The 27,968-nt window shown below is 39.6% G+C and overlaps 4 protein-coding genes across 6 annotated transcripts; 2 read left to right on the top strand and 2 right to left on the bottom strand.

Annotated features, from left to right (window-relative positions):
- Positions 1-2,931: 2,931 nt before the first annotated feature.
- On the bottom strand, positions 2,932-9,611 carry LOC146316204 (uncharacterized). The gene is made up of 6 exons (XM_084734542.1): positions 9,294-9,611; positions 7,559-7,666; positions 6,294-6,433; positions 5,926-6,022; positions 4,984-5,108; positions 2,932-3,551 (listed from the first exon to the last, which is right to left on the bottom strand). The coding sequence occupies exons 1-6, from the start codon at positions 9,376-9,378 to the stop codon at positions 3,375-3,377; spliced, it is 732 nt and encodes a 243-aa protein (XP_084590668.1). The 5' UTR covers positions 9,379-9,611; the 3' UTR covers positions 2,932-3,374.
- Positions 9,612-9,945: 334 nt separating this feature from the next.
- Positions 9,946-14,847, top strand: spata2l (spermatogenesis associated 2-like). Of its 3 annotated transcripts, XM_084734541.1 has the most exons (5): positions 9,946-10,043; positions 11,271-11,634; positions 11,878-12,171; positions 13,467-13,565; positions 13,745-13,968. In XM_084734541.1, the coding sequence occupies exons 2-5, from the start codon at positions 11,275-11,277 to the stop codon at positions 13,829-13,831; spliced, it is 840 nt and encodes a 279-aa protein (XP_084590667.1). In that variant the 5' UTR covers positions 9,946-10,043; positions 11,271-11,274; the 3' UTR covers positions 13,832-13,968. The 3 variants fall into 3 exon arrangements, with proteins under 3 accessions (XP_084590667.1, XP_084590665.1, XP_084590666.1); XM_084734539.1 differs by having other exon boundaries at positions 13,467-14,847; XM_084734540.1 differs by lacking the exon at positions 9,946-10,043 and adding an exon at positions 10,261-10,482 and having other exon boundaries at positions 13,467-14,847.
- Positions 14,848-16,168: 1,321 nt separating this feature from the next.
- Positions 16,169-17,434, bottom strand: pdf (peptide deformylase, mitochondrial). Its single transcript, XM_084734665.1, has 2 exons — positions 16,775-17,434; positions 16,169-16,530 (listed from the first exon to the last, which is right to left on the bottom strand). Exons 1-2 carry the CDS (start codon positions 17,394-17,396, stop codon positions 16,373-16,375), a joined length of 780 nt encoding a protein of 259 aa, XP_084590791.1. The 5' UTR covers positions 17,397-17,434; the 3' UTR covers positions 16,169-16,372.
- A 148-nt stretch (positions 17,435-17,582) lies between these two features.
- Positions 17,583-25,971, top strand: LOC146316201 (uncharacterized). Its single transcript, XM_084734664.1, has 7 exons — positions 17,583-18,444; positions 20,213-20,436; positions 20,593-20,694; positions 21,004-21,105; positions 22,365-22,478; positions 23,472-23,580; positions 23,715-25,971. The coding sequence occupies exons 1-7, from the start codon at positions 18,333-18,335 to the stop codon at positions 25,526-25,528; spliced, it is 2,577 nt and encodes an 858-aa protein (XP_084590790.1). The 5' UTR covers positions 17,583-18,332; the 3' UTR covers positions 25,529-25,971.
- The last annotated feature ends 1,997 nt before the right edge of the window (positions 25,972-27,968 follow it).

The raw sequence follows: 27,968 nt of genomic DNA, 5'->3' as shown, positions 1-27,968 counted from the left end.
ACGCCCAGGGTGACTCTTACAGATACTGCTTACAGATTGACAACAAACTGATGTGCAGTGTTCACGTGGACAATGTCTGCACTAAGGTCCAACAGAAGCTACAGTCCCTTCAGTACAGGCTGAGGGTTTTTGGTGTGGTGGTGCTTCTCTTCTGCCATGCTGTAGTTGAGCACATCCTGTCACTAACTTCACAAGTGACCATTCTCATGATATAATGTTGGACTGCTCTGTTCTAGGTTGCAAGTTGTATAAAGGTACAGAATTACAGGAGTTTATTTCATACCTTGCTCATGTCCTCCACTCTGCATACCAGCTTATTCCCTTTGGCACATGCCTCATAGTACCAGTGCAACCTCAGCCACTCTAAGAACGTCTTTGTCCTCCTGTCCATCAAAACCCTTAATAGCAAATTAGCCAGACCCTAACACTGCTTTTTTAAATTTTAACTGTATGTACATTTTTATTCTATTGATGAATGTGCCTATTCTTACTGCACATATTATGTACACTACAATGATAGATACAGATGTGTTTGATGGACGGTGTGCGATCTGTCCATTGGTGGCAGTCTGTGCATGTATTGTAGGTACTGTGTGTATTTTCAGGGAGACTAGTGACAATTTTGTATGTACTTTATGTATACACCGTGTTAAAATGTATATTTTAAGAGCAGATACCTAATGTGTCTATGCCAAGTCTAGCTTATTATTTCTCATATGTTCAGGACAGGACTGAACCAGCAGAGGTCTTCATCCCCTTTTACCTGCTATATCTTCAATCAGTTCATCAAACTAGATATATTCACTCTGATCTATATCTTTGAAATTTTCCTAATTGTCATAAGATAAGTGATAACCCAATACTGGCTTACCACCTCTCTTATTCTGTTTATACTCTACCTAATTTCCTCTCATTTCATTCAGTCTGTTAACCCACATTTCCATCTTGACTGATCCTCTCATTTAGAGGACTGTGGCCCCTTAAACAAAAGCCAGTTTTCTTTTCCTATTAGAATGAGATGATTCATCTTCAGTGGGTGAACATGACCGTTTGTGTGGGTGTTTGACCGTTTCTGTCCTTTTCAGAAGGAGAGAAAGGGAGGGAGAAAGAAGAGATGAAGAGGAAGAGAAAGCGGGGCCCAATGGGCTGTCCCCAGTGGTTTAATTATAATTTGGCCTAATTGAGCTGTCAGCCGACAAGTTCACAGCAAAAACTGTGACTGACTGCACCCCCACTACTATAACCCACTGTGCTCTCTGATCCAATCCCAATTATCCTCGTCCCTAGGGACCGAATGGGGCCCAAATCTTTAGTACAAGTATCCTTACTGGTATAACAAATTTACATTAATGCTGTGGAAGAATGCATGCACATTAACAAAACAGTATACCAGACAACAATGGCCTCTCTGATAATGCAGTCTGCGGTGGCCTCCAAACTTCTGTTCAATTTTTCTAAGGGATGCGCTGCCCCAAATAACAGGTTGCATATAAAAGGGGCTATACGAGGTTGGTGCTGGTGCTTGTGAACAGGGCAAATAGTCACGCTAGATGGGTAAATGTGTCAAAGCTGCCCCACCCCAAAGATAAACCAGTTCACTCTGTATTATTTGCATTCAGTTTGTTTCAGTGATGCAGTGTCCCTATAGAGACAGTCAACCTTGCCTTTGACATTGCTGAAAAGACAAATCTTCTTGTTAAATACTGCAATAAACACACAGGATCCTTGACATAGAACATATCTTGTTTATTGGCATTTGAAAGCAAAATGTCACATATTTAAGCATTAATTTTGACCTAATCTAAGCTCTACAGAGAAGCTAAAATGGGTCAAGCCATGCTGTGTATCTTTTGTATTCATAAGCAGTCAGGTTCTGACATCTCTGTAATTATTCCATGCCAATGAGTCTTACTATTCAGAGTCATGATCTCCATTCTTAAGGCATCAGTATGCTTCAAACTAAGTACTTGTTGGATCATCTAACAGTATGTGAAACCCCTTCACTCAAATACTTATTTAACATCAGATTTCAGGGAGCTGCATTCAACAATTTTTATACTTTCCAAACTGACAATCTTACAATCACAAACAAAAAAAATCAGGTTTGACCTTTGCAGCCAGTGGAGGCTATGATAGCAGTTTTTTTTGCTAGGCCTGAGTGTTGCTGTTGTTGCTATAAACGTTGTTATAAATGCATTTCTCTTTCTCTTTCATAGGAATTTGTATGTTTCAAGCATACTGAAACCCTAAAAGGTAACATCTCATATCACTTCCATAACATTACAGTGTCCCCAATACAGAAGGTTGTGAGTGTCTCAGTTTCCTAATATGTCCGGTCCTTAACATTTCAAGTCTAGATGTGTCAAATCTGCAACATACTCAACTTCTAAAGACTTTCAAGTCTGCAACATCTTGAAGTCAAAAATGTCAAATTCCCTACCAGCTACATCCCTAATATCTCCAAATCCCATACATCTCAGTTCATTGGTCAAATGTAAGAGCTGTATTGCCTCCATGTTAAATGTACCCTGTGGAGTTGTCATGTAACACAGTCAGACATACGTTCAGGCCTAAAACCATGTTGAAAGTGATTTCCTTCTTCAGTGAATATTTGGATAGTCAGTTTTTCTCAGAATCTTAAATCTGCATTATTTACATACATATTTGCTGGCTAGCAATCTTCTTACTTGCCTTTTGCTCATTTTGCACATTGCTACATTTGTTGGCAGTTGCCTGTGCCTGCTTATCAAAAAGTTACTCCATAGTTCCACAGGATACCATTGATTCCAGGTTTGTGGATAAGTTCTGATAACCTACTACAAAATAACCTCCTCTCTTTGATCAGTTGATATAATGCCAGTGGGTAACTCGGATAACTTGGCTATATACAGTCACAAAGTCATCCTACCTGTGCCATCACTCTTTACCAGCTCTGTCCAGCCGTTTGATCTTGCAAAGTTTACATTTATACCAATATGTTAAGCAGATCCATGGACTCTCTGTGTATTGAGTGTTGAGCATGTCTTTCAATGATGAAGAAAACAGAACTGTGTTATAATATATGTCCGGAAGCAAGCAATAATGAAAATTACAAATCCTCTGTGTTTTTAACAAACATCACACAACAGCACATGCAGAGAAAACAGCTGCTAATAATCTGAAAACAGGCGGCAGAATACACCGTATTAGTGGAAACAACAGCCAATTCACACAAAGTTGTGCGTGGATGGGTTTAAGAGTTGTGGGAGAAGAAAACCAATGAACCACAGACATTGTAAATGTGTTTCTGGAGTGTTCAGTAAGAGCAGGGGCAGAAGTGGTATAGATGTGTCCCAGCGACAACAAGGTAGGGCTTTAGGAAAGGTTTTCCAAGTCTAAAGGTTCTTCTCCAGAAGGACAGTTTTTAAGTCTGCAGGGCAGTTGACGGTGAAGACAGTATGGGAGGTGTTTCGTCTTTCCACAAGGGTGGCAACAGCTTCGCCTAGGTCCAGGTGGTTCAAGTAACCAGGTGCCATGCGCTCTGGAGTGGCTACACCCGTGTCGATCTTCACCTGCCACGACCAGTCAATAAAGCGAGAGGGGGTAAGGACACATGCAAGAGAAGGTTAGAGAGAAGCAGGAAACCCAAGAAAAAAAATAATGTAGGGTATAAATGAGATGATTGAATGGACTTTATGAGAAACACCATGGGGTTTGACTTCTGCTCAGAAACCGGTGATACTTGCACAATGTGCTTTATCTTAAAGGATAATTCAGGTTTACTGTAAGGGGAATCTTATTTTCATAGTTTTGGCCATTGCTTACATTAACATTAAAGTAACTGCTAAGATCTGTGGAAACACTAACATCACTACAATCGGTATCCAACAGGACATGAGTAGTCAGACCGCTGGCTGTTCCTCCTACTGTACAAAAATTAAGCCAAAATGCCCTGGATATGAGCGCTGCTATCTTGCACTGGTGACATGATTTTTGTAGTTTGGACCCATATCCCATCTGGTAACATATACGGGGTGGGGTTTATGACCTATACTGCAGCCACCCACCAGGGGGCAATTGGGATGTTTTGGCTTCACTTTTGGGGAGCTATTATATTGTCCATCTTTGTATATGTCAATAAGGCAGACCACCAGACAGGCTGTAAACAAGCCAACACTTTATCCAGATTATCTTCACCACTTTATTTGGAAATAAACACACCTGAAATCTAGTTAATACACCCTCACTGCACAAGCAGAGTGAGTATGGACGGTCAAAGTTGAACCAGGAAGTGGATCTGTTAACTATGTGAATGTTAAAGATGGACAGTTTGCCTTTCATTTCTCTAAAACTTGTCTTTTAAGTGATGTCTACATGCTCCCTGTTATATGTAATTAACTTGGTGAGTACAGCTGGAAAAAATGCTGAAGTATGAAGGCAGGACCCAAACTGGATTAAACCAGAATGACCAATCCTTTATTCATTCAGACATCAAAGACAGTAAAAGTGTGCACTGGAAGTACCTAAAGAATGATGGCTTGTTTTTGCACCAGCTCAAACAGGCACACTAATTCTTTCTATGGTGATGCTGAAAAATCTTCTAGGGGTAAGAGAAAAAAAGACAAGCAATGCTCTTTGCTTGTTTTTATTTGTTGTTGAGTTTAATCAAGACCAGTTAGCTGAAGTGTTAAATATGTTTAATATTGCACTTTAATTGACCAAGAAAATGAGCAAATGGTTTGGTACACAGTGAACGATAGTAAGAGCCTGGAAATATAAAAAAGGGAAGAAAAGGTTCTTTGGAGAAATCATACCGTATCATAATGCATTCTGCAAATTAATGCAAAACTAGGGCACTACTGTGCAACCAAAAATATAAATGATACATTTCTCCCCTTTGGTTTCAGGCTTTTTCCTCAAAGGAGAACACAGGACATTTACAGTTTTACAGAGCAGATATGTATGTATGCTTGGACGGTAAGTTTTGTTTAGACAAATCCTTACCTGGTTGAGTTTGCAGGGCACCTCAGGGTACTCCTCTCGTAGTACCTGGCAGAAGGCCAGGGTGCTGGCAGCTCCTACTGTCAGGAAGCCTGTACCAGGCATCAGCAACTTCTCACCTGCTCCTCCTGTGGCACAGAGCAGCAGAGAGTACAGAACTTTATAAACACACACTAGGAGTCATTTTTACTGATTTTACATAGTGGGGCAGGGCTATGTGCTGGAGTTGTGGTTGAGCTGATTATGGACAAACATATGACAGTAATCATCTTAAGTGACTATGAAAAACTTTCTTTGAGAAAATGGTAACATGACTGAAATTTATGTTATAACGAATACTTTAATATACTAAAATCATAAACATAAACCACCGCACACTGAACTGAGTCACTGTGATTTTATTAGGAGCGAACAACGCATTTCGCTCCTAATAAAATCACAGTAACTCAGTTCAGAGTGCAGCGGTTTATGTTCATGATTTTATCTGAGATGTTCGAGCATCTGATCCCTGAAACTTGCTGTGCAGAGGGTGTTCTGTTTAATTTAACTTTCATGTGCTAATTGTATATATTACAGCTGCAATAATTGATATTTTTATGATAATGATGGGTTCCCTCATAATGTTGAACCCACAGAGAACTATCGCCTGACTAAAGTTCCCCTCAGCTCTAGTGAGATATTTAGCATCTTTCAGCTCATTGTTTTGGTTTTCGGGCCCTCAGTTTTACTATTTCAGTTCAGTCTCATAGCTTTCATCAGCCATATTTCCAGCAGCAGGGGCAGGCAGCTGCTTTCAGTGAATAAGTGTTATACTGTACACTGTACTATACTGTACAAATGTTGGAGTTATCAAGTCAGAAACAAAACTCAGCACATCATACACAACATTAGGTCCATTTGACAGAGGCTGTGCAATTATTAGAAATAAATGGCCAAAGAAGTCACCTGTAATGAAGGTGTATGTACAGCTGGAGTCGTCCCTCACCAAGGGGAAGAAGGCTTTCCATGACACAAATGTGCTGAAGAGTAATGTCTCAATTACCTGGAGAGTTGACGGGAGGTGAAATATAAAATCATCAGACAAGAATCTGAATTTCATTCTTCTTGAGGAAAAGCCTCTGCAGTCATCATGTAATAGGAAAAAACCATGACATGCTTACCACAACTATGACTGAGACCACTCTTACTGCTACCAGTATGATATTAAAACTAATATATGGATGCTTACTTGAATGCAAAGAAAATTTGATCAAAACCACCAGCAGTCTCATGTTTTAGCCTTGCTGATGTCTGCTTTATGTGTGTGTACTCACCCAGTGTAAGTCTTTAAGAGTCTGGGTGTGTGGGGGTCCACCTTGCCACCAGCTGAAGCCCAGAGAGGAGACAATGTCTGTCACCTTCCCCACTGCCTTCAACAGGTCCTGCTTTGCCTGCTCTGCTCCCTCCTCTGAACCTGGAACAGAGAGAAAAACTCAGGGATGACCAGGAGAGAAATGTAGAGTAAAACAAAAAAAACAATGACTTTACTGATGCTGCCATGCTGACCTTTATTTCACTAAGTGCCAGAAGAAGTTTGGGAATCACAGGGTTAGACTAATATGGTGTTCTAAAGATCAATATTGATAGTTTTTTTTCTCAAAGCTGCGTTAACTACCCTTAACTACCCGCGGCAGTTTCTTTTGGAAGGCTAGCAAAAAGGCTAAGTGACATTCAGTCAGATGATCAGACCAACATCAACAAATATTTGTGGTCCCCTGACATTACAGTGACATCCGCAGGTCGAAGTTTGTTTGTTTTTTTTAATCAGGTGAGATATATTTCAATATCTACAAAACAAATGGCCATTAAATTTTTTGCAGATTTTAGCATTTCCTAGACAATGAATCCCACTGACTTTTATGATCTCTTGATGTGTCCTCTACTGCCAACAGCAGGTTGACACCTTTGCTTCACATTGAAATGCCAACAACTATTGGATGGACTGTCATGAAAGTTGATACATATATTCATGACACAGATACAGATAATTGTTTTAGATCCAATAACACAATCCAACCAAAATTAATGCTTATTTATTACTGATTTATGACCAAATATCTGCAAAACTGCAAAAATGAAACTTTTCCATCAGACAGGTGCAATGTATTTAGTAAATGTTAATATGCTATCAAAATAAACTAAGATGGTGAACATCACACTCACAAAATATCGGGATTAACATTCATGTTATTCATATTACTTGTTAGCATTTTAATGTTTGCAATAAGCTCAGTGCAACTGTGCTGAAGTGCAGCTTCAGAGTGATGGTAACATGCCTTTAGCCCCTTCTGCATGTTTTACTACTGGTCATCTTTGATTTTTCATACCATTGTATCAACCAAACATGTTTTGGTATAATTAATTTTACAGAGCTAGAGATTATTTTCATTGCTGCCAAGATACTGTATGTTTCCACACCTATTACAGTGGTAAACATGGTAAAGTGAGACTACACTATATCCTCAACTGTATTAGAAGAGTTTGAGAAGACACTGGAGCTTCAAATAGATGGAAATGGCCGGGGGGGAATCTGACTTACCTACATTCCCCACTATAGTGGTGAGATTATCCTTTGTGGTGGGAGAGACGAAGGATCGGAGTCTGTCCAGGCGGCTGCTGTCCCTGGAGATCACTGCGACTTTGAAGCCTTCACACACACACACACGCACACACACCAGATACTACATGATTATTCTACAGTGCAGACCAGCACCTTTAACACATAATCCTTCTCACATGAAAATGAACATTCACTAATAGGCCCACACCATCTTAATCTGTTTATCAGGGTCATCAGAAGGATAAATGTGATAGAGCAGCAGATGGTAACTTTATGCTCAGTTCAAACAGCAAAGCTACACATGCAATGTAAATCCAAAGCCAGAGCACTCTCATGACAGTTGTTGTCTCCTTCACTGGTTGATGCAGAGTAGGACTGGGCAATACATCAATATGCTATTGATATTGTGATATGAGACTAGATATTATCTTAGATTTTGGATATCATCAAATAATGATACAGCATAAGTATTTTCTTTTCTTGGCTTTGAAGGCTGCTTTACAGTAAAGTGATGTACATTCTATTGTTTTCATTTACCTACTTAGTCATTATATTCATGTTACTGATGATTATTTACCAAAAATCTTATTGTTTTTATATTTTGTGAAAGCACCAGTATTCATCCTTACAATATTGTTGCGATACTGATAAATATCAATAGATGTATTTGTTCAAAAGTTTTGTGATATTTGATTTTGTCCATATTGCCCAGCCCTACTTTATACACTGTTGAGTAGTTTAATCTGATATATTGCTCTAATGCATCATATTGTATTAAAATCATCTCTATTTCAGAATTTATGGTATGTTATTTTAGAGAAAATGTGTATTTTGAGATATAGATATTGTACATTGTGACAACACCTACAAATGTTTAGATGTGATTTTAAGCCATATTGCCCAGCAGAGCACAATAAAAATCCCAAACAGATTTCAGTTTTGGGTTTGAAACAGGGCTGAGGATGGTCCTAAAACTGATATTAAATCTATATAATATAATCTCATAAAAAAAGATGATGATAAAAAGTAGTGCAGAGTCTGAAAACGGAGCTCACATCAATTCATGTCAGAGTGTATGGGACTTGTTGATCAAACCACCAACAGAAAAATCCAAAATATGACCAAATTGAAAAGCACAATTATCATAGACTCACAGCACACACTTAAAACAGACATTTACATTTTTAAAGGTTAGTGTTTTGCTGTATATAAAACTTCACATTTTAATCTTCATTGATGTCAATCTAACTATTAAAAATTTGATAAATAATGCTGTTGAAAATGTTGCATATATATTCTGTATCTGTTGTCCAAAGGATTCTCAAAAACATCGTGCTGATATTTAAGTATATTAAATCAAATACAATAAGATTTTTTATAACTGCACCATGATGTCAAACATCGCATCAACGCCGGATTCATAGCCAGAAAATAATCATTAAGTACTAAAATATGCATAAAATGTTCATAAAGTGTCAAGTCTGCGGTTTTTAATTATGGAATTTCCCGTGCGTAAAATCCGTGAGACACACACCCGTGCGTAAAACTGTTAAAAGAGCATCCACATTAATTTAAATATCAGAGTCAACATAAAAAATCTAACATCCCCCTCTCCTTCAAAGAGTATACTGAGAATATTTTCTGTAAAGGTCCACTTAGCGAAAGTCTTTGAACGCCTGTCTTTGTGTCCCCAAGTGGCCCCTGTGCAGCTTACCTTTGTCCAGTAGTGCTTTAACTATCCCAGAGCCCACTGTCCCCGCTCCTCCTAGAGCTAACACAACCCTGTCCGAGTTTGACATACTGGCTGCAGCTGCACAGGCCCGCTGACGGAGAAGGATGGAGAATGATACTGAGTACGCAGGTGAAGCTGCTGACTTGTGCAAAGCATCTTGGCCAACCCAGGATGCTTTAAACTACACTCAGGGGCCACAGGTCCGCCCTTCCACCAGTGTCACTGAAGCCACGCCCGCAGGTTTGCCTTCACCCCAGGACCGTGTGTGTGTCTACGTGAGTGTGTGTTTATGTATGTATTCGCTGGTAACTGGCGATAAGTACAAGACACTCATCGGGGCTGTCGAAGTAGGGCGTTTAACCTACAGTGAAAGATCATGCTGCCATCTAGAGGATGATGCGCTCTCGACAAGTAAGCTGGATATAAACTCAACAGCAACAGGTTATTTTCATCCATTTCCATCTATTTTTCCTTTTTCTAGATTTCAGTGTAATTTTGATCAAGCCCGCTGAGTTCACAGTCATGGTTCCTGTTTCTACTGCAGAGCTCCTCTCCCCCGGCCCGTCCAGGTATACATACCACGCGCACTTGTCTGAAGCTGGGAAAACCCGTGCCACGTGATAATGTTTACTTTATCAGACAGCCCGCTATCGGCTGCACGGCGGCGACTGTGTGGCCGGCAATGTTTGACATAATTCACTGATAAACAGTCTGAATAAGTGCCAAGCACAGGTGAGTTTGTGTGCCCTCTGTCTGTCAATCAAAGCTCGTGTTTTGATCAAACTTCAAGATGTAGCTATGAGGTAACGCTAGCTAAGCTCAAACATTGGTGACTTTCGGTTTCAGTGAGATGTCGTTCATAAATCCGTTAATTCAATACTGCCTTGCGTATGGGCTAAAGGTCAGGCCTTGTAAAACCTAAACCACAGCGGTTTCTAAATCAACGAGAGTCACCCTTTAAATCGGCGTATGCCAAAACAACATGAAACTCTTCTTCTTTTTCGAAATTGTAACTTTTTTGAGGATATTTGCTCTCACTTCCTGGGTCTCCCCCCGTAGATTAAACACTGTGCTTGTCGGAGGAGAGTAGTCTGGCCCACTTGTGAAAGTTGACTCTTCGTTGGTTGGTGTATTGTATGAACAGCGCCCACTTTCCTGAAATCGTCTGCTGGTATTTTATGACTTATTCGTTTTTAGTAAAAGAAAAAGTGGGATCGTTTTGAACTGGCACATATTTATGAGGAGTGGACTGTGAAGTTAAAATTTGAAGAAGGGCCCAAACGAAACAGTAACATATAACCTAGCAAAAACTAGCTAGGCAGTGTGGAAGTCAATTAAGCTAATGCTAACGACAAAGTTGGTTGCAGACGCTTTTCTCTGATGTTGTTGTTAAACATTGACGGATGGTTTGTATGTGTTAGCTAACTTAATGTTATGAAGGCGTAGGTCAACACGCTGGTTTAGTCATTATGACAGGAGTGCGTTATCTTTACATTCAGTTTTTTCTATTACTTCGGGGAAGGTGTCAAGTTTCACTTTCACTTAAACATATGAATAATGTTTACGCTCGAAACTGATTTTAGCTAACGTAGCTTGTAATAATTCATGTAGCTTACGGTTTTAATAAAATGTATTATTCCCAGTGTATATAACTAGTTACCTCAGCTTGAGTAGTACATCTAGTAATTGTGGTTTTAGGAAACTAAAACTGTTTCTCTTGCAATTGCTTGAAAATGATCAAAATACTCTGACATATGTCTCCTGAATGTCATTCTGCTTTTCATTTAAGAAAGAATGGATCTTCTTAAGAAAGGAAATGGTAGAAACTGAAGATGATGGATTAGATCAGTGTTGGCTAAATATTAGCATTAATTCTATCCATGCAGTATTTATTATTAAATGAGAACAAGTGCCGTTGTTATATCCTTAATGTCAATGTCTTTCTTGTCTTTCTCTCAGCTGAATGACAGAGATGAACATCTCTAGACACAGAGCCACACATCTGGTGAGTGCCTATGATCGCAGTTTGGAGCAGCAAATTGTGGCACGAGGCTCTAACCTGGTGTGTACAGATGAGGAGCTTTCGAAGCACATGGAAGGGCTGCTGAGGGACGGAGATGCTCAGGAGACACACTGCCTGGGTCTGGATCCACTGAGGGTGATGGAGGAGTCGCTTAAAGCAGCAGCAGCAGCAACAGTCAGTGCTGGGCGAGTCAAAGTCAGAGGTGGCCTTCAAGGCCTGGGTAAAGCTTTTGAGGTTGTAGAGCAAGCAGCTTTGAACCTCTACCTTGGGCCCTGGAGGGAGGAGTACAAGGTCATCAAGGTAAGATGGAATAATGGAGTCATAAAATCTAAGACTTTATTTTACTTCTGAGTTTCTTAAAATATTAAACGCAATGTTTCACTAACTACATTCATTTATTATCTATCATTAGTTGTTGCTTTTTTTCTTCTTATTCTGAGGAGAATAAAACCTGGGAATTTTATTTATTTTTTTCATGACAGTTCAGGACTAAGTAATAATACTTAAACCTGACATATTTCCTCATTCTCTTCTACGTCCCAGATGTACTCTGGTATGTTCACCCACTATATAAAACCGGTGCTGTCGATGCCACAGATTGAGGAACTGTTCGGCCTGCTAGGATACCAGCCAAGCCCGTCTCGACCTGAGCAGCTTCGTCTCCAGTCACCCAGAGTCAGTCCTGACTCTCTCGACGACCTTCTCCGCTTGTCATGTGCCTTCTTCCTGGCCCGGTGTGAATGTTGCCTCCTCCTTACAGCTCTGGGGAAGCATGCTGGAGAGGCCCAGTGGGAGCTGAGCGTGGTGAGAGAGAGGCAGAGGGGAAACAGCCTACAGGTATGTCTGCCTGGCATTCGGCAAAATCAATCAGTCAGTTGTGTTTTAAAATGATGAGTCCATCACCTCTTTTGTGGAGATGGGATGCTTTCTCTCTTTCGCAGCACCACTTAATTAACCTTTTCAACCCAACTGGTGTTATGGACTCGATGTTGTCAGACACTTATATAAGACAGTATTAATAGACAGTGTGGAATAAAATGATTTTTCCAACCTTAGCTACTATTTTTCTGCAGGCTCAGACAGCCAGCCTGCAGGATCCGTGTGTCAAAGCCGGTGTTGTGTAAGCGCGTGGCAGCCAACTCCAACTAACTTTACTGTCCCTGTTAAAAAAATTATATGTGCACATACCACTTATGTAGCCCTAGAATAACAAGCAAATGAATGTTAAACACATAATTATCTTGAATGGTATGTGGCTGCGACAGGAGCGTCAGATGGGGACCAGAGCTATTTTTTTCTGTAGCTGCAGTACATATTTTGAGGAGAGATGAGTGGAATAAAAAAACATTGATATGAGGAGCAACTACTCATGAAGCTGCATAACTACCTCAAATCGGGTAAAAGAAAAAAAAGCCAACCTATAGCAGAGAGGGAGGGAGGTAGAGGAAGAAAATGTGTGAATATGGACAAATGTGTCAACATGATCTAAAAACTTTTTATAATCCTAAATCATAATGTTACTGTACAGTTCTGAGGTGTTATTTCTTTTTTCACTTTTCTCATCTCCTCCATAAAAACATCTGTCACTGTGTTGCATTGTAAATCATGACAAACTGTCGAGACATTGTTTCTCCTTCTTCATCTCCTCAGTTTTTGCTGTCTGCTGTAGTCTGAAATGTCCTCACTGATGTTAATTGTCAGAATGAAACTGATGTAGATCATCCTTGCTGCCTTAATATACAAAATAATAAATATCGCACACCACTAGTAATTATCCCCCATATAATATTTTATTGGAGAAAAAATATGATTATTAATAATAATACAAAAGAAATAAATACATCTACTTAAAAAAATACATTTTCCCTAAAATAATGCTGGTTCTGTCATGTTGGCATTTCAAATCTGAAGCCTGCAGTGCACCATAGAACCCTCTATTGACTCACATCCATTGACGCGGGTCAGTTATTGTTTTTTGTTCATTTGGGCCTTCAGCCGTACACCACCTTAAATAACCCCCCACTGTTAGACAACAGATGAACACACTGAAAAAAGAATCAGCAAGATCTAATCATAGTGAACAGTAAATAAATTTGAACTGTTGAGGGTCCATTGTCTATTAATCTCAACAGGTCGCCCTGGACAACACCAAGAAGATGCTGGAAGTCAGCCAGCCACAGATGAAGCAGTTTGACGGAGACATGGAGGAAGATCTGTATACAGATGAGCAGGTTAATGGGGGGCACAGGGGGTTGGTTGTTAATGACGACGAGAGTCCCTGCTCTTCATCCTGGGCGACTCAAAGTATTTCACCCCCTGCTGTCAAAACACACAGCAACGGAGTGACGTCCTTGTCCTCCTCATCCACTTCTCTGTCCACCAGAGATAACCTCTGCATCTCTACCCTCAGCTGCCAGCTGACCAAGACCTCAGCACTGGAGTCAGACCCTACCAGAAACTCCTCAGTCAGCATGAAGCAAAGCAAACGTTCCTGTGAAGAGTCGGCGTTTAACATGGCAGACTCACAGTCACACAGTCTGCAGGTAGAAGCACTGGGGCTTTGCAAGAGTAAGGCTGAAGCCAACAACCTTTGTAGCTGTCTCCAATCTCCTGATTCTTATTTTGAACTCTGTAATGAGTGCAACGCCTTGCACAATATCACCTGTGCCTCGCATCAGCATTGCCACAGGAAGGGCCACCGTATGTTATCCCATGGTAATATGACAGATGAGATCAAAGAAATGAGAGCAGTGTCACCACAGGGTGAAAGTCCCAGGTTGAGTGGTATGAGTACATCACCAACTCTCACCAGCAGCAGTGCAGCAATGTCCTCCTTAATGCTATATGATGACCCTAAATCAATAAATCCATCTCTTCATCCACTCACCTACCATGACTGCTGTGACCTGTCCCAGCTGGACCCTCAGGTCCTGTGTCTCAGCTGTGGGGTCTTCCACTCTGGTTCCTGCAGTGAGATAAACATCTGCCAATATCGCCACGAGATCAGGCCACTGGGAGTGTGCTCCTGTGGGAGGAGGTGTTCCAGAGATCCACTGGTTCTGTGCAGATACTGTGGGAATGAATATTGTACTGATTGTTGGTATAGAAATCCTGTTGTATGCACCTGTGGCCAAACTTTTGACCAGTCATCTTCTGTGTGATTTGTATTTGAAAAGTATTGCACTAATGAGGCACAACTAGCTAAACCACAGTGCCTTAAATCTGCATACTGGAATATTGCCTTGACAAAGCACTCCTAGTTTTTCTATTCTTGATCCTCTTTGTGACATGCACATTACTCTGTCTTAGAGGTATTCTGTAAATGGCCATATCTACTATTAACAGTGATTTAAAAATACTGTACTGTGTACTGTTTATTGTTTAAACTTGAAGTTGTGATTATGTGTGCTCTTATGTCACTTAAATGTACCTTAGTGTGTAGCACAAAGAAGTATGTTTTCATCTGTATTTGTTGCCTGCACACAGTTGGGAGTAAAAAGGGTCAATATTCCACTTGCCAGTGTTAAATGTGTTTTCTAATTCATGAGCAAATTACTTTGATGACAATGGAATTATAGGTATGCACATACTGTATACCTCCAAAAAATCCCTGGAAAATCAGTTATCACATTTAATATATTATTAAATTGTAAGTAATCAAGTAACATGAATTGAGCCCTTCTTGGAACAACAAGAAGGGCTCAATTCCATACCAGTATTTTTTAGCTATGTACCTGTCTTCCTTTTTGTATTTGTGTTTTTTTCTGTGAAAACAAATAAGGGCTAAACAGTTCTTGTCACTATCAAGGAGTCTGCCTTTTTCTGCGTAACTGATAAAGCATTTGGTGGGTAGAATATCAGAAAAATGTAAAAAAATAAAAAATAAAAAGACCATTATAATTCCTTGGAGATGGGATTGGCATGTTTAATTTGCTTGCTTTGTCCAACCAATTGTCTAAATCCCCTTTTATATTGAGTTCAGTGTAATGGAGGACTAAGAACTGATGTCTTGGAACAAAGAATATTTTGACAAGGTTTCAGTTGACATTGTTTGAAAAAACAAACAAAAACTTTTAAAGTCAACAAGCAGAGAGAGTCAGTTTTTGATATATTTATATGAAGGTCTATGTTAAAAAATTAATAAAATGTAATGGTTCGAATGGTTTCAAGAGCACATAGTGTATAATTTTGAAAAAAAAAATCCTGATATCCCTCCAATCTAAAAACTTGCAAATCACCCAGTTTAGAGGTAAATGCTTGTCATTGGATGGATTAACTCTGAATCTTATCAATTGCTATTTGACACATTGACCCAAATGTTCACTAACACTCAATTTAATGTTCTGACAATATCTTCTCATAAAACACCAGAAAAGACACACAAAAACATTATGATAAACATTTTAATAACACAAATAAATATTGGTCATGGATATGAAAGTCATGGGGATTGATCTGCAGAAACATGAACCAACCCTGGATGCAAGTCAAAGTGACCAGACTGTTTGGTCCTGGGGTCATGTCTGCTCATGTCCTAGACATGTCAGTCCTCACTTGACTAAGTTCATGTAGATTCCTCAGGTCTTCCATTCTCATGTAAAACGTGTAGAATGATCAGTTTTTAATGAGTAGTATTGACTGTTTTGCAAATTTTGTCTATAAGAGTTGAACAAAAGTCTTGAAGAAAATGGGTAATACTCAAGCAGTTCCCCCTAATTTTCAAATATTACCACAGCTGGATTTTTTTTTTTTTTTTGGCGATGGTACCACCAGTCAAGAGCCATTCATTTTACATGAATGCATCAGCCACTTTATTCATCAGGACAAGGACCCTACCTCTTTTGGCTTGGAGTTTAAAGTGATATAGTTTAAGATCATTGTTTTGGGGGTTTCACTATTGACCACAAAAACCCTTCCAGTGCAGTAATGGATTTTTGGTTGAAGCAGTTCACAATGATCCTGTTTTATTCCAATAGGAACTAGAGACCAAAATGTGGCACTTTCTGCAAGACAGGAAATTGTCTGTCATGAGGGTCTTCTATTCATTGTAGGCCTGCCAGTTGATGTTGATGAAGGTCTTGCTGTCCATGCGGTCAATGTAGAGGACCCCATCCAGGTGGTCCATCTCATGCTGGAGGATACGAGCTGGCCAGCCACTGGCCTGCCACGTGACAGCTTCACCCTTCTCATTCAGACCTGCAGGATGAACATGGAAATGAATTTCCCATCAGAAACTTACCACTTGACTGATAAATGAAATGAAAAGATTATTTTAAACTTTTTTCTTTAGGGGGAATCACAAATCCAAATATGATTCCACGTGTTTTGTTTCATAAAACATTAAAGCAAATAAGAACTGTGCTAAAACTTTACAGGCACTGTGTAGGAAATACAGGATCAAGCTATATATAGGATTAGTTATATTAAGCTAGAAGCCTACCAGATACTTCCACAGACAGGTAGCGTGGAACTGTGGCAGAGAAGCCCGAGATGCTCTCACAAGCCTCCTGAAAGAGCACAGTACGTCCATCTAGGACCCTCAGCTCAGGGTTGACAAAGATCCTCAGAGGCTGGGCAGAAAGACCACGGACCTCCCTTGAAGCAGGTGAACTCTCTTCCAACATCTTCTCTGGATATTCCAGGGCCAGGATGCGGAGTGGCACCCCAATTTGAGGTGCACTCAGGCCCACACATTCACGTTTCCGCATGACTTTCACCATAGTGTTGATAACCTGTTGTACCTCAGGGCCTGTTATAGCTGCGGGGTCAACAGTAGCCGCATGTGAACGCAGTACTGGATCTCCTACCTGGCACACATGAGAGTATGGAGGACTGGGAGGGGATATGATTTTATGCTTCATGTACTGAAGGTAGGAGCGCACCTTGATGCTGCTAGAGTAAGAATGACTGCAGGGTACAGGTGGGTGAGGTGAGATATTTCGAGGACAAGTTGAAGTCACTGTTTTTAAACTCAAGGGTCTGCAACAAGGGACTCTGGATGCACAAAGTCTGAACCCCATCCTGGAGAACTGTAGCAGTGACCCGCATGATTTTGTGGTCATGATGGAGCTGCACCTGGGATGATGTGTCACGTGTCAGCTGCAGGAAAGGAGTTCAAAAGAACATTTCGTTAATGTAAGTTCTTAACAATATGTCATTAAGACCCAGTGCCACATTTTAAGATATTTTAGACTCACTGCTTTGGTAACAATGAGGCACTTTTATCCATCTTGGCCAAAAGCTTGATACACTTATATATTTCCAAAAGTATGTGGAAAGTCAACCAATACAACTGTATATGAATATAGAACAAATTATCCCAAAACCGCAGGCTTTAATCTGCCGTTGTAACAGTCTCCAAGCTTCTGCTTACAGGCTTTCCCCCTGTATAATTTCAAACACCGCCGACGGAGTAAGCAGGTGCAACGAAACACGCGCGCCCATCCAACAGCTAACACAAGCTACAAAGCTAAGTCGTTAGCATGTTGGTATAGTTGTACATAAGATACTGTAAGAATGGCAATGACAGAGCATAGTATTTGCGTTTAAACACGTCACACGTATCTTACTTACCTTAAACTGCGTACAACTCCATGCTACCTGAAAAGGACTAACTACATAAAAGGGATAGAAGGTGAAAAGAGATGTCCACAGCTCCGTCAAACTCCTTCCGATAATCGCGCGGCACAGTAAACTTCAAAATAAAAGTCCACATTCTAGAGCCCATGTTTATCGTATTGCAAATTTCCCTCTGAAGCCATTATTTTGACAACTATCAGTGACCTTAACAAGGAAGTAATTTGCAACGTTTCAAAATGATTTGTAAACAGTCCCTGCACTGGGGTGTTCAGCACTTCCTGAACTTGCCGGTACATGTCCAGTAGAATGGCTTACATCCCATTCATGTATGGAGGTTTAAAGGTACCCGAAGCTTTCTTTCCCCTTTCTACCCTGATAAACCCTGCAGACCCGAGGACCGTCTTATCACCGAGCTCCTGATGGAAGAAGCAGAGCTGCAGCCTGTCCCTAAGTGTTTACAGAACTTCCCAAAGTTAACACTGTGGATCATAGAACATGTTTGGGCTCACAAGATGACTGATATACATGAAGGTTGGTTCTCTCAGTAACTTCTTGATAAGATAAAACATCAGCCCAGTTACCGTCAAGGTTTGCATAATAATATTATAGGGTTGATTGTTGTTATCGTTAATTCGGTATTAGTTAGTTAGAGAGAGAGATTTTTATTTCAAATATGTAAAAAAGAAAGTCAGCAATATAAACATAAAAATTTTGTTCAGAATATCAAAACGAAAACAGAAGGAACAGAAAACGTACAGGTTCACTGAAGAAATTCTCAAAACAACAACAAACAAAACAAAACAGCAGTTAAGTGGGAAGGACACACTTATTTAATCCTGCCTGTTCTCCAACTTTAACAAACACAAAAAATCTATACCTCATATACAATCTATTGAATTATTAACTCATTAACTTTATTTTTCATTGTGTGTGGATGTATATGTATGTGTGTGTGTGTGTGTGTGTGTGTGTGTGTGAAATCACTGACTAAATGTTTTTGTCTTTTGTAAATATGTAATACTCTAACAAATAATATCTATACTGTGTTCATATACTGTATATTAGCCCTTTAATTATCCTATTAATTTTGTTTAACCTGTATGTTTTTATATCAAATCCTTAATTTATTCATTAATGCTAAATAATTTTACATCATTCACAAACTAATAACTGTCACCCCTTTAATTTTTACATGTATAGCCAGTTTATCGAAAGATTTTAGACAGTGACATAGTCAGCAATGGAAAGTAACTATTGGGAATACATACTAATTTACACTATTTAGGTTTAATTGTCCTTCATAGGGGAATAAATAAATTGTACTCTACTACATTTAATTGACAGCTTACTTGTGCTCAGGTTTGGAGAGTAATGGATTACAAGTAACTGCATTACGTGATCAAGATACTAAAAAAGCCAACAACTAACTGTATTCCATTACATTGCAGAAAAAAGGCTCATTACATCATAACACATATATTTCGTAAAAATGGGAATTACTTAGCAAAATTACAATGTTAGAATATGTTTTAAAATAAAGAATGATCTACTACCATGCACAGTATGCACACATTACATTTAATGAGTCTCATGACACCAGTCTGTTTTGATTTGATTTATTACCACAGCATCATCATGTCCTCTAGTGAAAAAGCTTTCACTGGTTAGAAATTCCGCCATTACTTTGTCTTTAGGTCAGAAAAGGTGAACAACATCACAGTACAGTGACAGGTCTTCCTTTAACTGTGAAAATGCCTTTATTATCCACATGTAACTGCGACTACTGTGACTGAAAATTAGTTTGGGAATTTAGGTGGTGATGCTGGTGACCAGGATGGGGTGTGGATAAAAACACAAGCCCCAGAATAAGTATATAACTTGATTCTTCAGTCAGAATGTGAAGTGTGAATAGCATAGGCTACTAAACAAAATACATCTATATGTTAGTAACTGTACCCCTAGTTTTAGAGGCATTAGACTCAGCTACGTAATCAGTACTTGTTGCTTGAGATTTTAGCTACAATTTTCCACTACATTTATTTTACAGTTATAGTTGCTGGTTGTTTTACTTAACAAATTAAGAATTTGCAGACAAATTTAAGATGAGCTCTAACTTGACAAGCTACAACATTAAAATGCTGCTTAATGCCACTACCAGAACTTTAACACGTTTCAGATTAAATAAGGAGTCCTTTAGGGCAGATACTGCAAAACATAGTAGCTCACTCTTTTGAAATAAAGTTGATAGTTGTATTGAAAGTTAAACCAGACGAGAAATTGATTTGTTGGTTCTTCACAGTTGTGGACCCATCGGCTTGGCCAGAAATGGACTCCCAGCCTCTGAGCCTTGAAGATTCATGTAGGCTGCGTGTTGCCTCCGCCCAGTTGTATTCCATTGTGAGGAACAGGGATGTGGAGCACTTTGAGAGAGTAATAGGCTTTTTGGAAGCCACTTACAGACTTCTACCCAGACTGGTGGCTCCTATCAAACACATGAAGATCATGTTTGGCCTCAAAACAATGGTATGGAAATGAGTGGTGGTAGAATTAAATTATTTGGCAAGCATGTAGAATCTTTGTACATGCATGTTACACCTCCATTTGCATTTTTACAGTTTATTTATGTTCCTGCTTTCTGTTTCACACCTCCTCTCTTTGGGTTATTGTCTCTACTTCCAGGTCATAATGTGGATGTTCAGGCAGGGCAGAGGAATGGTTGATACTGTGTTTAAAATCAACCAGTTCTTTTCAAGTAAACTACCTCAATACCAAGACCACTGTGTGAGTATTTAATGTTGTCCAATGTTCTGGATATTTTTGGATCTTTGAAATATTTAAACATTCTCTTACTCAATTGAGTTTAGTCTTGAGTTGTATTAATTCAGTGGGAAGATTTTCCCACCAAACCAGAGCAAAAACTGAGCCTAAAAGGGGAGTGAATATTGTACTTAGGTTCATCAGTACCTGAACATTTTTATCTACATATACATTATTCTAAAGTGCGGCCCTCTTAGGGCCTGGTATGTCTAATTAATGAAATACTAAATTTTCACTAATTAAATTGTCATGCTATGTTTTTTTCATGCACAGAGCCACCATGAAATGTTCCTAATGAAGAAGAACCACCTGGACTTCAAGGCTCTGGCACTAGCACTTGCTATGGACAAGGCAAAACTTGAAGATTTTATTACGGTTAGTTTACTTCACCATGCTGTCTTATAACCGTCCATCCCTAATGGTAATATTATTGAAGACTGGGGTTATATATAATAACAGACAATTTTTGTTATTGTGTTATGCTGCATTTATGCAACTATTCCCAGTCAGCATGGGCTTACAAGACACAACAACAACAACAAATGGATACAAGACAAACCTAGAATGTTGCATATGTACTGAGTTTTCAATCAATACCAGAAAATTCTAACAATAAAGAAAATGAATTTGAATAATTTTCAATATCTGATTTTCAGACCTTCATGTCTACAACTAAATTCTGAATAAATATCATTTAAATAGTCCATTTTGCCCTCTTTTCCAGGATTTTGAGACAAAGTTATTGAACACATCCAAATTAAATAAACATTGCAATTTCTGATCATGATTGCAGGTTTTTTTTTTTGTTGTTGTTTTTTTGAGAAATATCATGGAAAAGTGTCATTCATAAATCATCACGTTACGTGCAGTACAAAAGAGCCCCTAACTGTGGCTTTGACAAGATTTTTCAGACCATTTTTCTTAAACCCTGAATAAAACTTGAATAAGCATAAACTGTATGCTGGAATTTTAAGAGAATGATGGGTTATTGTTGTCTCAAGTTACTGCATGCATGTAGTCATGCAGCATGTTGAATATTTACATAGCACTGTTTTCTTTCTCTCAGCCACAAACTGTGAGTACTTTTTTATCCAGCAGGGAGCACTACAGATCTACATTTAAAAATAAATCCTTGTGCATACCTGAGAAATGTGGAGCCCTCCATGTGCTCAGAACATGCAAAAGTTGATGAAATGAAGAGTAATTAATACTTCACATTATTGTTTCCTATTGGGGACAACTAGATCTAACAAACTCTAAGCTTAATGGGGGACTATGCCAGAATTTGACAAAAACAGTTTCCTAGAAACCTCTGGAACTCAGGTATTAAAGTTCACTGGGCAAAACATTAAACGGCCAAATAGAACAACATTGGGCACAAAAATGTTTTTCTGGAAACCCATATCTCGACTGTTTGATTTAACCTGTGTAGTACATTAAATAAGCTTTGATTACACAAAATTGTGAGCAACCCAGACTTTGTTTCTTAATATCATTATACCTTGAGACCTTTACTTTCTAGCTTTTGCAATGTATAGTTTATGTAAAGTTTATGACTAATCTGTATGTAAAGCACTGAACGTCTGATTCAGGGTTGTTTCCAGGTGGTATGTTAATTGCTTGCTGTCTTTCAGAATCAGTTGGATAAGCATTACGGTGAACATTATGCCCAGAAAGTAGAGGACAGGCTGCTGCACTATCTACACGAGTTGGAGACTGTGTTACCAGGAGATACCTACATTGATAAGGTGTGTGTTTTATGTTAGTAAAAACCTGATTTTGGCAGATCAGATGTAAAATGGTACCTTCAAAAAAAGACCTGAACAATGTAACATTTTGCACTCAGTTGTATCAAAAATGAAAACTTTGATGTGTTGAGGATGATTTTGTATTTCAGAGAATTGCTGCAAATACTGTAAGTGTAATATTCTTATTCTCATGATGTTCTCAGAATATACTATGAAGAGTAAAGATGTGTTGGTCTCAACATTTAAGTGCTTAAAGACACCCTGGAGAGTCTGTGGACACATCACCTGTAGTGGACATGCATTGATTAGCCACATGGTTATATAAGAACCTCACATGTGTGGGCTCTCCAGTTCCTTGATTTCCACAGTCAAACATCTGTCAAACATCTGTCAATCGATCAAACACTGTGTATCTTGGCACAGTGTTGTGCATAAACACACCAAAAGAGCAGAACAGGACATGTTTTGACAAACCAAGCCCCTGGCATCATGGCTTTTTCTATGGCTTACCTAGCATCTGGTGGGGCCAGCTAAGCCTTGGTTGGGTCTTGCACCAAGACCATGGGTTTGTACATAATGTATATTTGTAAATAATTCCTTTTTCTGAGCACATGGGTGAGCGCTGGTTGGGGTGACATCTCACTCAAAATCAACTGCCATTTCATGCTTCCGCAGGAGCATCAGTCTGCTTGGTTTCCTCATAGTGTGTCTTACAGAGTCCCTGTAAGTACAGAATACATAGGATGGAGAGATGGTCCCAACACAATAGAAAACAGAAGGTTCTGGTCCTAGCTCTCTCTGTCTTCTCACCAAAACATATAGTGTGTATTGTTGAACCATACTTATCAAAACACTGTTCCATAGCATGACCTGTGGGCAAAAACTTCAGGGTGCCTGAAAACATGGGTGAAACATGAAGGACAGTAAAAATGAAAAAAAAAAAAAAAAGTTCTAATTTGTTGCATTTTTGCCACATATGAATGTGTGAACTAGATACTGAAGAAAGAAAGTCCTGTGACTGAAGAGGAGAAGCTTTTGTTGGAAGTATTTACTTCTGATTCCACAAACAGAGCAACAGCTCTAAAGAAACTAATGCACTGTGGTAAGAAACACTTCCCTCGTTAGTTATTTACATTAGTTATTTACATATTTACTACAAGATAATATTGCATTTAATTATTCTGATGGTAATTACACATTTGTTAATCAAAATGTACCACCTCTCCATTTCCCTAGATGTTGCTTCCTGTAGTGGGGACAGGGTCTCTCAGTCGAAAGAAAATGGAAAGAATAAAATGAAGAGCCCTCAACTCTCAAAGTCTGTTCTGCATGGCAGCTCTTCAAAGGCTCTCCTCAAATCAGTGGAGACCATAACTCCCCTTGAGTTTCAGTCGGAGGTTTTTAAGGGAGGAGAGGGGGCTGACCAAGATGTGTCCAAAGACCGTGCTTTTTTGTTGGAGAATGATAATGATTCAGAAGTTAGGGGACATCAACAAACAGAGGAGAACAGTGAGGTAGCCAAGGGGACAGAGGAAGAGAGCAAGGATAAGGAAATGGAAGATATCAGTCAGAGAAGCAGGGAAAATATTCAGGAGGCTACTTCCCCTCCTCAGTTCTGCTCCAAACACCAGCGATGGGTCAAGAGCATCCTGCAGGAGTGTCCTGACGAGTGCTCAGAAGAGCTGCTGCTTCAGGCTAGTGCTCTTTCATCTCCGCCACTGTTCCAGTCATCCTCATCCATCACTTCTTCACAGGACCTCACCCCCTCTGACCTCATTCCAAGCCCCCCTGACCAGCAACATTCACTGCCACAGACCTCCATCTATCTTCAGCCAGCAGCCCAGGCAAGTGAAAATGCAGACCCTGAAGATAAACTGACCTCTGAACCACCTGGATCAGTCAGTGATACCTCTCAAAAGGAACCACTACCTCACCCCTCTTCATCCAGAAACACTCTGCTTCCTACCCTGATATCACCTGTAGTCAAACTGATAGACAGTGCTTCCATCAGGGGGATCTACATTAAACCCCATCAAACATCTCCAAATTACTTCACCATGTCTAGTAACAAAAAGGCAGCTTCCACTTACAGTCCTCTGGTCCTAACCTCTCCACACCATAATACCTCAGGATACAATGCTAGAATTCAGGAAAGGCCGAAAGACTCTGCGTCTGATCAACCAGAAATCATGGCGCCAACAAATCCCCTAAACACAACTCACCAAATGAAAAGAGCTCCTTTATCTCTGGATGCATCTACCTCTACCAGCTGTCAACCACCGACTCGACAGTGTTTTTCCAGACTTTCAAGGAAATTCAGACGGGCTTGTACTAATACTAGACCTTCACCAGCTCTGGACAAATTCAGTCAAAACCCTTTTGCTGAGCAGTCCAAAATGCCCCCAACTGCCATTGGGGTATCTTGTCCACTGTTGCCCAATGATTTCAGTGTCTCTGGGCCCCCTACTTCTGAATCAGGGACTCTATCCTCACCCTGTGCCAGTGTCCAAATCCCACTATCTACTGAATGGACCCGACAAGTTGTCACACAGAAGTCCATCAAACCTCATCCTCAGACACACAACATCAGTTCTGTTCAATTACTGACCCTACCGTGCTCTACTGTCATCTCCTCTACCTCCAGTTCTAATTGTACGGCTGCCAGTTCTGAAACCAGCAGTGTCCAAAGAGTCCATCTGAGGTTATCACTACCTAGTCAGATTATGTTACTGCAGTCCAAGCTGCTCCAGCCCTGTGTAAATCTTACCAGGCTGAGCACTCAGGAGTGTTATCAAGTGACCGAGGGAAGATCCTCAACCATGTGTGCAGAGCTTGTGGCACAATGCAACAGGGATGGCAAGGACAGGAGGAAGGAGGAGGAAAAAGATGCAGATTCTTCCTTTTATCCAAACATGCTTTACTCCAGTCATTCTTCAAGGAGCGACAGTGAGGAGTCACTTGATCGTGACCCTGACTACAAACCTGGCATTAGAAAGAAGAGACTTCTCTTAGAGTATGAGAATGCAAGGATCCTAAACTTGAACATATAGACTATAGTCTGCCTGATATTGGATTTTTGAGACCAATACTAATATTGATATTTGGAAGTTTAAAAAATCAGTTAATGATGTAATGGCCAAGGGTGAATTTCTTTTAAATAAACACTACATAAACAATCTTGATACGGACCCATGCTCTCTAGGCAAATTATATAATAGTAATAATAGTGACACTGTTTCCAAATGACAACAAACCTTTTACATTTCTGTAGTACAATTTCTACGTATATACTGCAGTATCTATCTGGCCAATTTATCTGTCTAGCTCTAATAGAGATGTATTTATTCTTGGTGAATTCAGTTTATAGGAGCTGACAGAAAGTCTGAGGGGAATGTTACTCCTGGTTTGGTTTGAATGAATGTGTAGAAATCAAGGGTTTATTAAGCTAATTTTATAAGCAAAGCTGCACTAATAAATATTTTCATGTGAACAATGGCCTAAATTATTGTGTCATGTGTAATGAGTCAGCTGTAGTGACAAACCTACTGAGAATTATCACCCTACTCAGCCTCAGCTCTATGGAACATTTTAGTGTCTTTCAGCTCATTGCTTTGGTTTTGCTGCCTATTATAAACGTAACTGTTGATTTAACTGCAATCAACCTCATTTCCAGCTACAGTAGTTAATTGTTTCTATAGAAAAAGCTCTAAAAAACACTGTATGCTAGCTGTTTAGCACCAAATGGGAGATGGACAAAGTTAGCAGTTAGTTTGTGAAGAAAGCGAAACCTTTAGCTGAGTGTACAGGCAAAAAATGGACCCTGGCTCATCTTTGTTGTAACGCAATGTGATGTCATCTGGAAAGGCACTGCAATGACCAATTACAAGCACACATGGCATCACCAAAGATAAAATAGTTGGCACTGTGTTAACTCTTCATAATCAATATTATACCTGCAAAACCTCTGCATGTTAGCATTGTCACTAAGCTTGTTAACCCTGAAGTTACCATTTAGCTCAAAATATAGCCTTATTGTGCCACTAGTATGGTTGTGCTCCAAGCATGAAAATCAGTTCTGCTGTGTTACCGCTATGTAACATCAGAGATCCATTCCATGGTGTTAAAGAGCCTGGTTTTTGTAAAAGTATATTTTCTGGTGGAGAATACTCACATTTTCAAAACAGATCTTTTAAAAATTCTTTAAGTTGTGTTGTGTGCATAAAGCACAAAGGTGGACTACCTTGTCAGTTGATGTCAGACAGACATGGACCCATACCCCATGAACCGCCCACTGAGACTCATGTCTACTCGTCTTTGATCATTTATGTGCCTGTCCCCTGAGCCAGCCAATCAACTCAGCGGAAATCAGCTCTGTATGACGTGGTACCCAGTGGCACGACTGCACCAACTGCATGTTGGTCAAATGTGTGAAGAGGACTGGTTAAAAAAAAACTAGTGTAGACGTGAGCGGTGTATCATTAGGGGTCAGCAGCGAGGTCAACAGTAACCTCTCCTGTTTGCTTTCATGTATTTACACAGTGCTTTTGGGAGGAATAGTAGATAGGGTTTTTGTAGTGCAGGTAAAATGAGGACACTGGTTACTGACTTTTGACCTGAGAATTGATTAGTGACTGTGCCCTTGAATGGTACCTCCAGGAAAGAAAGCTAGACAGGGAACAAATATAAGAAATGTGTTGATTTGACTGTTTCAGGTGTTATAAATGAACTTTTCATGTGTCATTGAAAAATGTTCTTTACAATTTTTAATGGTTTTCTTATTTGGCAAATGGAGGTCTGGGGGACAATTAAGCTTCTTAGCCGGTAACTGAATTGAGATCTACAAGTAAATCAACTTCTATTCAATCTGAGTCTAGCAGTTCAAATTCATTCTTCCCTGTCATGTGAAAGTAGGGTAATGAACTCACATTGCAGGTCTGATCATGAAATATTGAACCTGGCATTTTACCAAGTTTCTACAGTCTATAAATGAAGTTCACAGAGTTATCAAGGATAACCTCATAATCTTTGTCTAAATTGTTTTTTCAGTACCTTGCCTCTACATGAGTTGTTATATTATCTTCTTCTGATAAACTGCTCAATACTACACTGGTGTTCTTTGGGAAGACTGTAACCAAAATTGATTATAATTTAACAGGCCTAAAACTGTTAGATTATAACGCTTGTATGTTAAGCTAGAAGGGGCACTGCAGCATTTGCACATGGGTGAGGTTTCAGACTGTCCAGCCAGATTTCAAGACTTTGGGATATCTTATTGTCACAAGATGTGCTTGTGGGAAACTGGTTCTGGTTTGTTTTGTTGACAAAATAGCTAAGTACATCTGTAAATACTCCTCTTAATGGTTGGTTTCATAACAGCTTCGGGGTCTGTGTGGACCAGTGTCTGAGTTGTGTGTGGGGCCTGCAACCTGGTACCAGAATGTTGCCACTAAATCCATGACATTGGTCCTTTAAGACAGTCCTTATTTAACT

The sequence above is a fragment of the Lutjanus erythropterus genome, chromosome 13 (assembly GCF_056507025.1).
Source record: "Lutjanus erythropterus isolate fLutEry1 chromosome 13, fLutEry1.hap2, whole genome shotgun sequence".
Classification (NCBI taxonomy): Eukaryota; Metazoa; Chordata; class Actinopteri; order Lutjaniformes; family Lutjanidae; genus Lutjanus; species Lutjanus erythropterus.
Note: the sequence above shows the minus strand (reverse complement) of the source record. Positions and strands in the feature narration are given on the sequence as shown.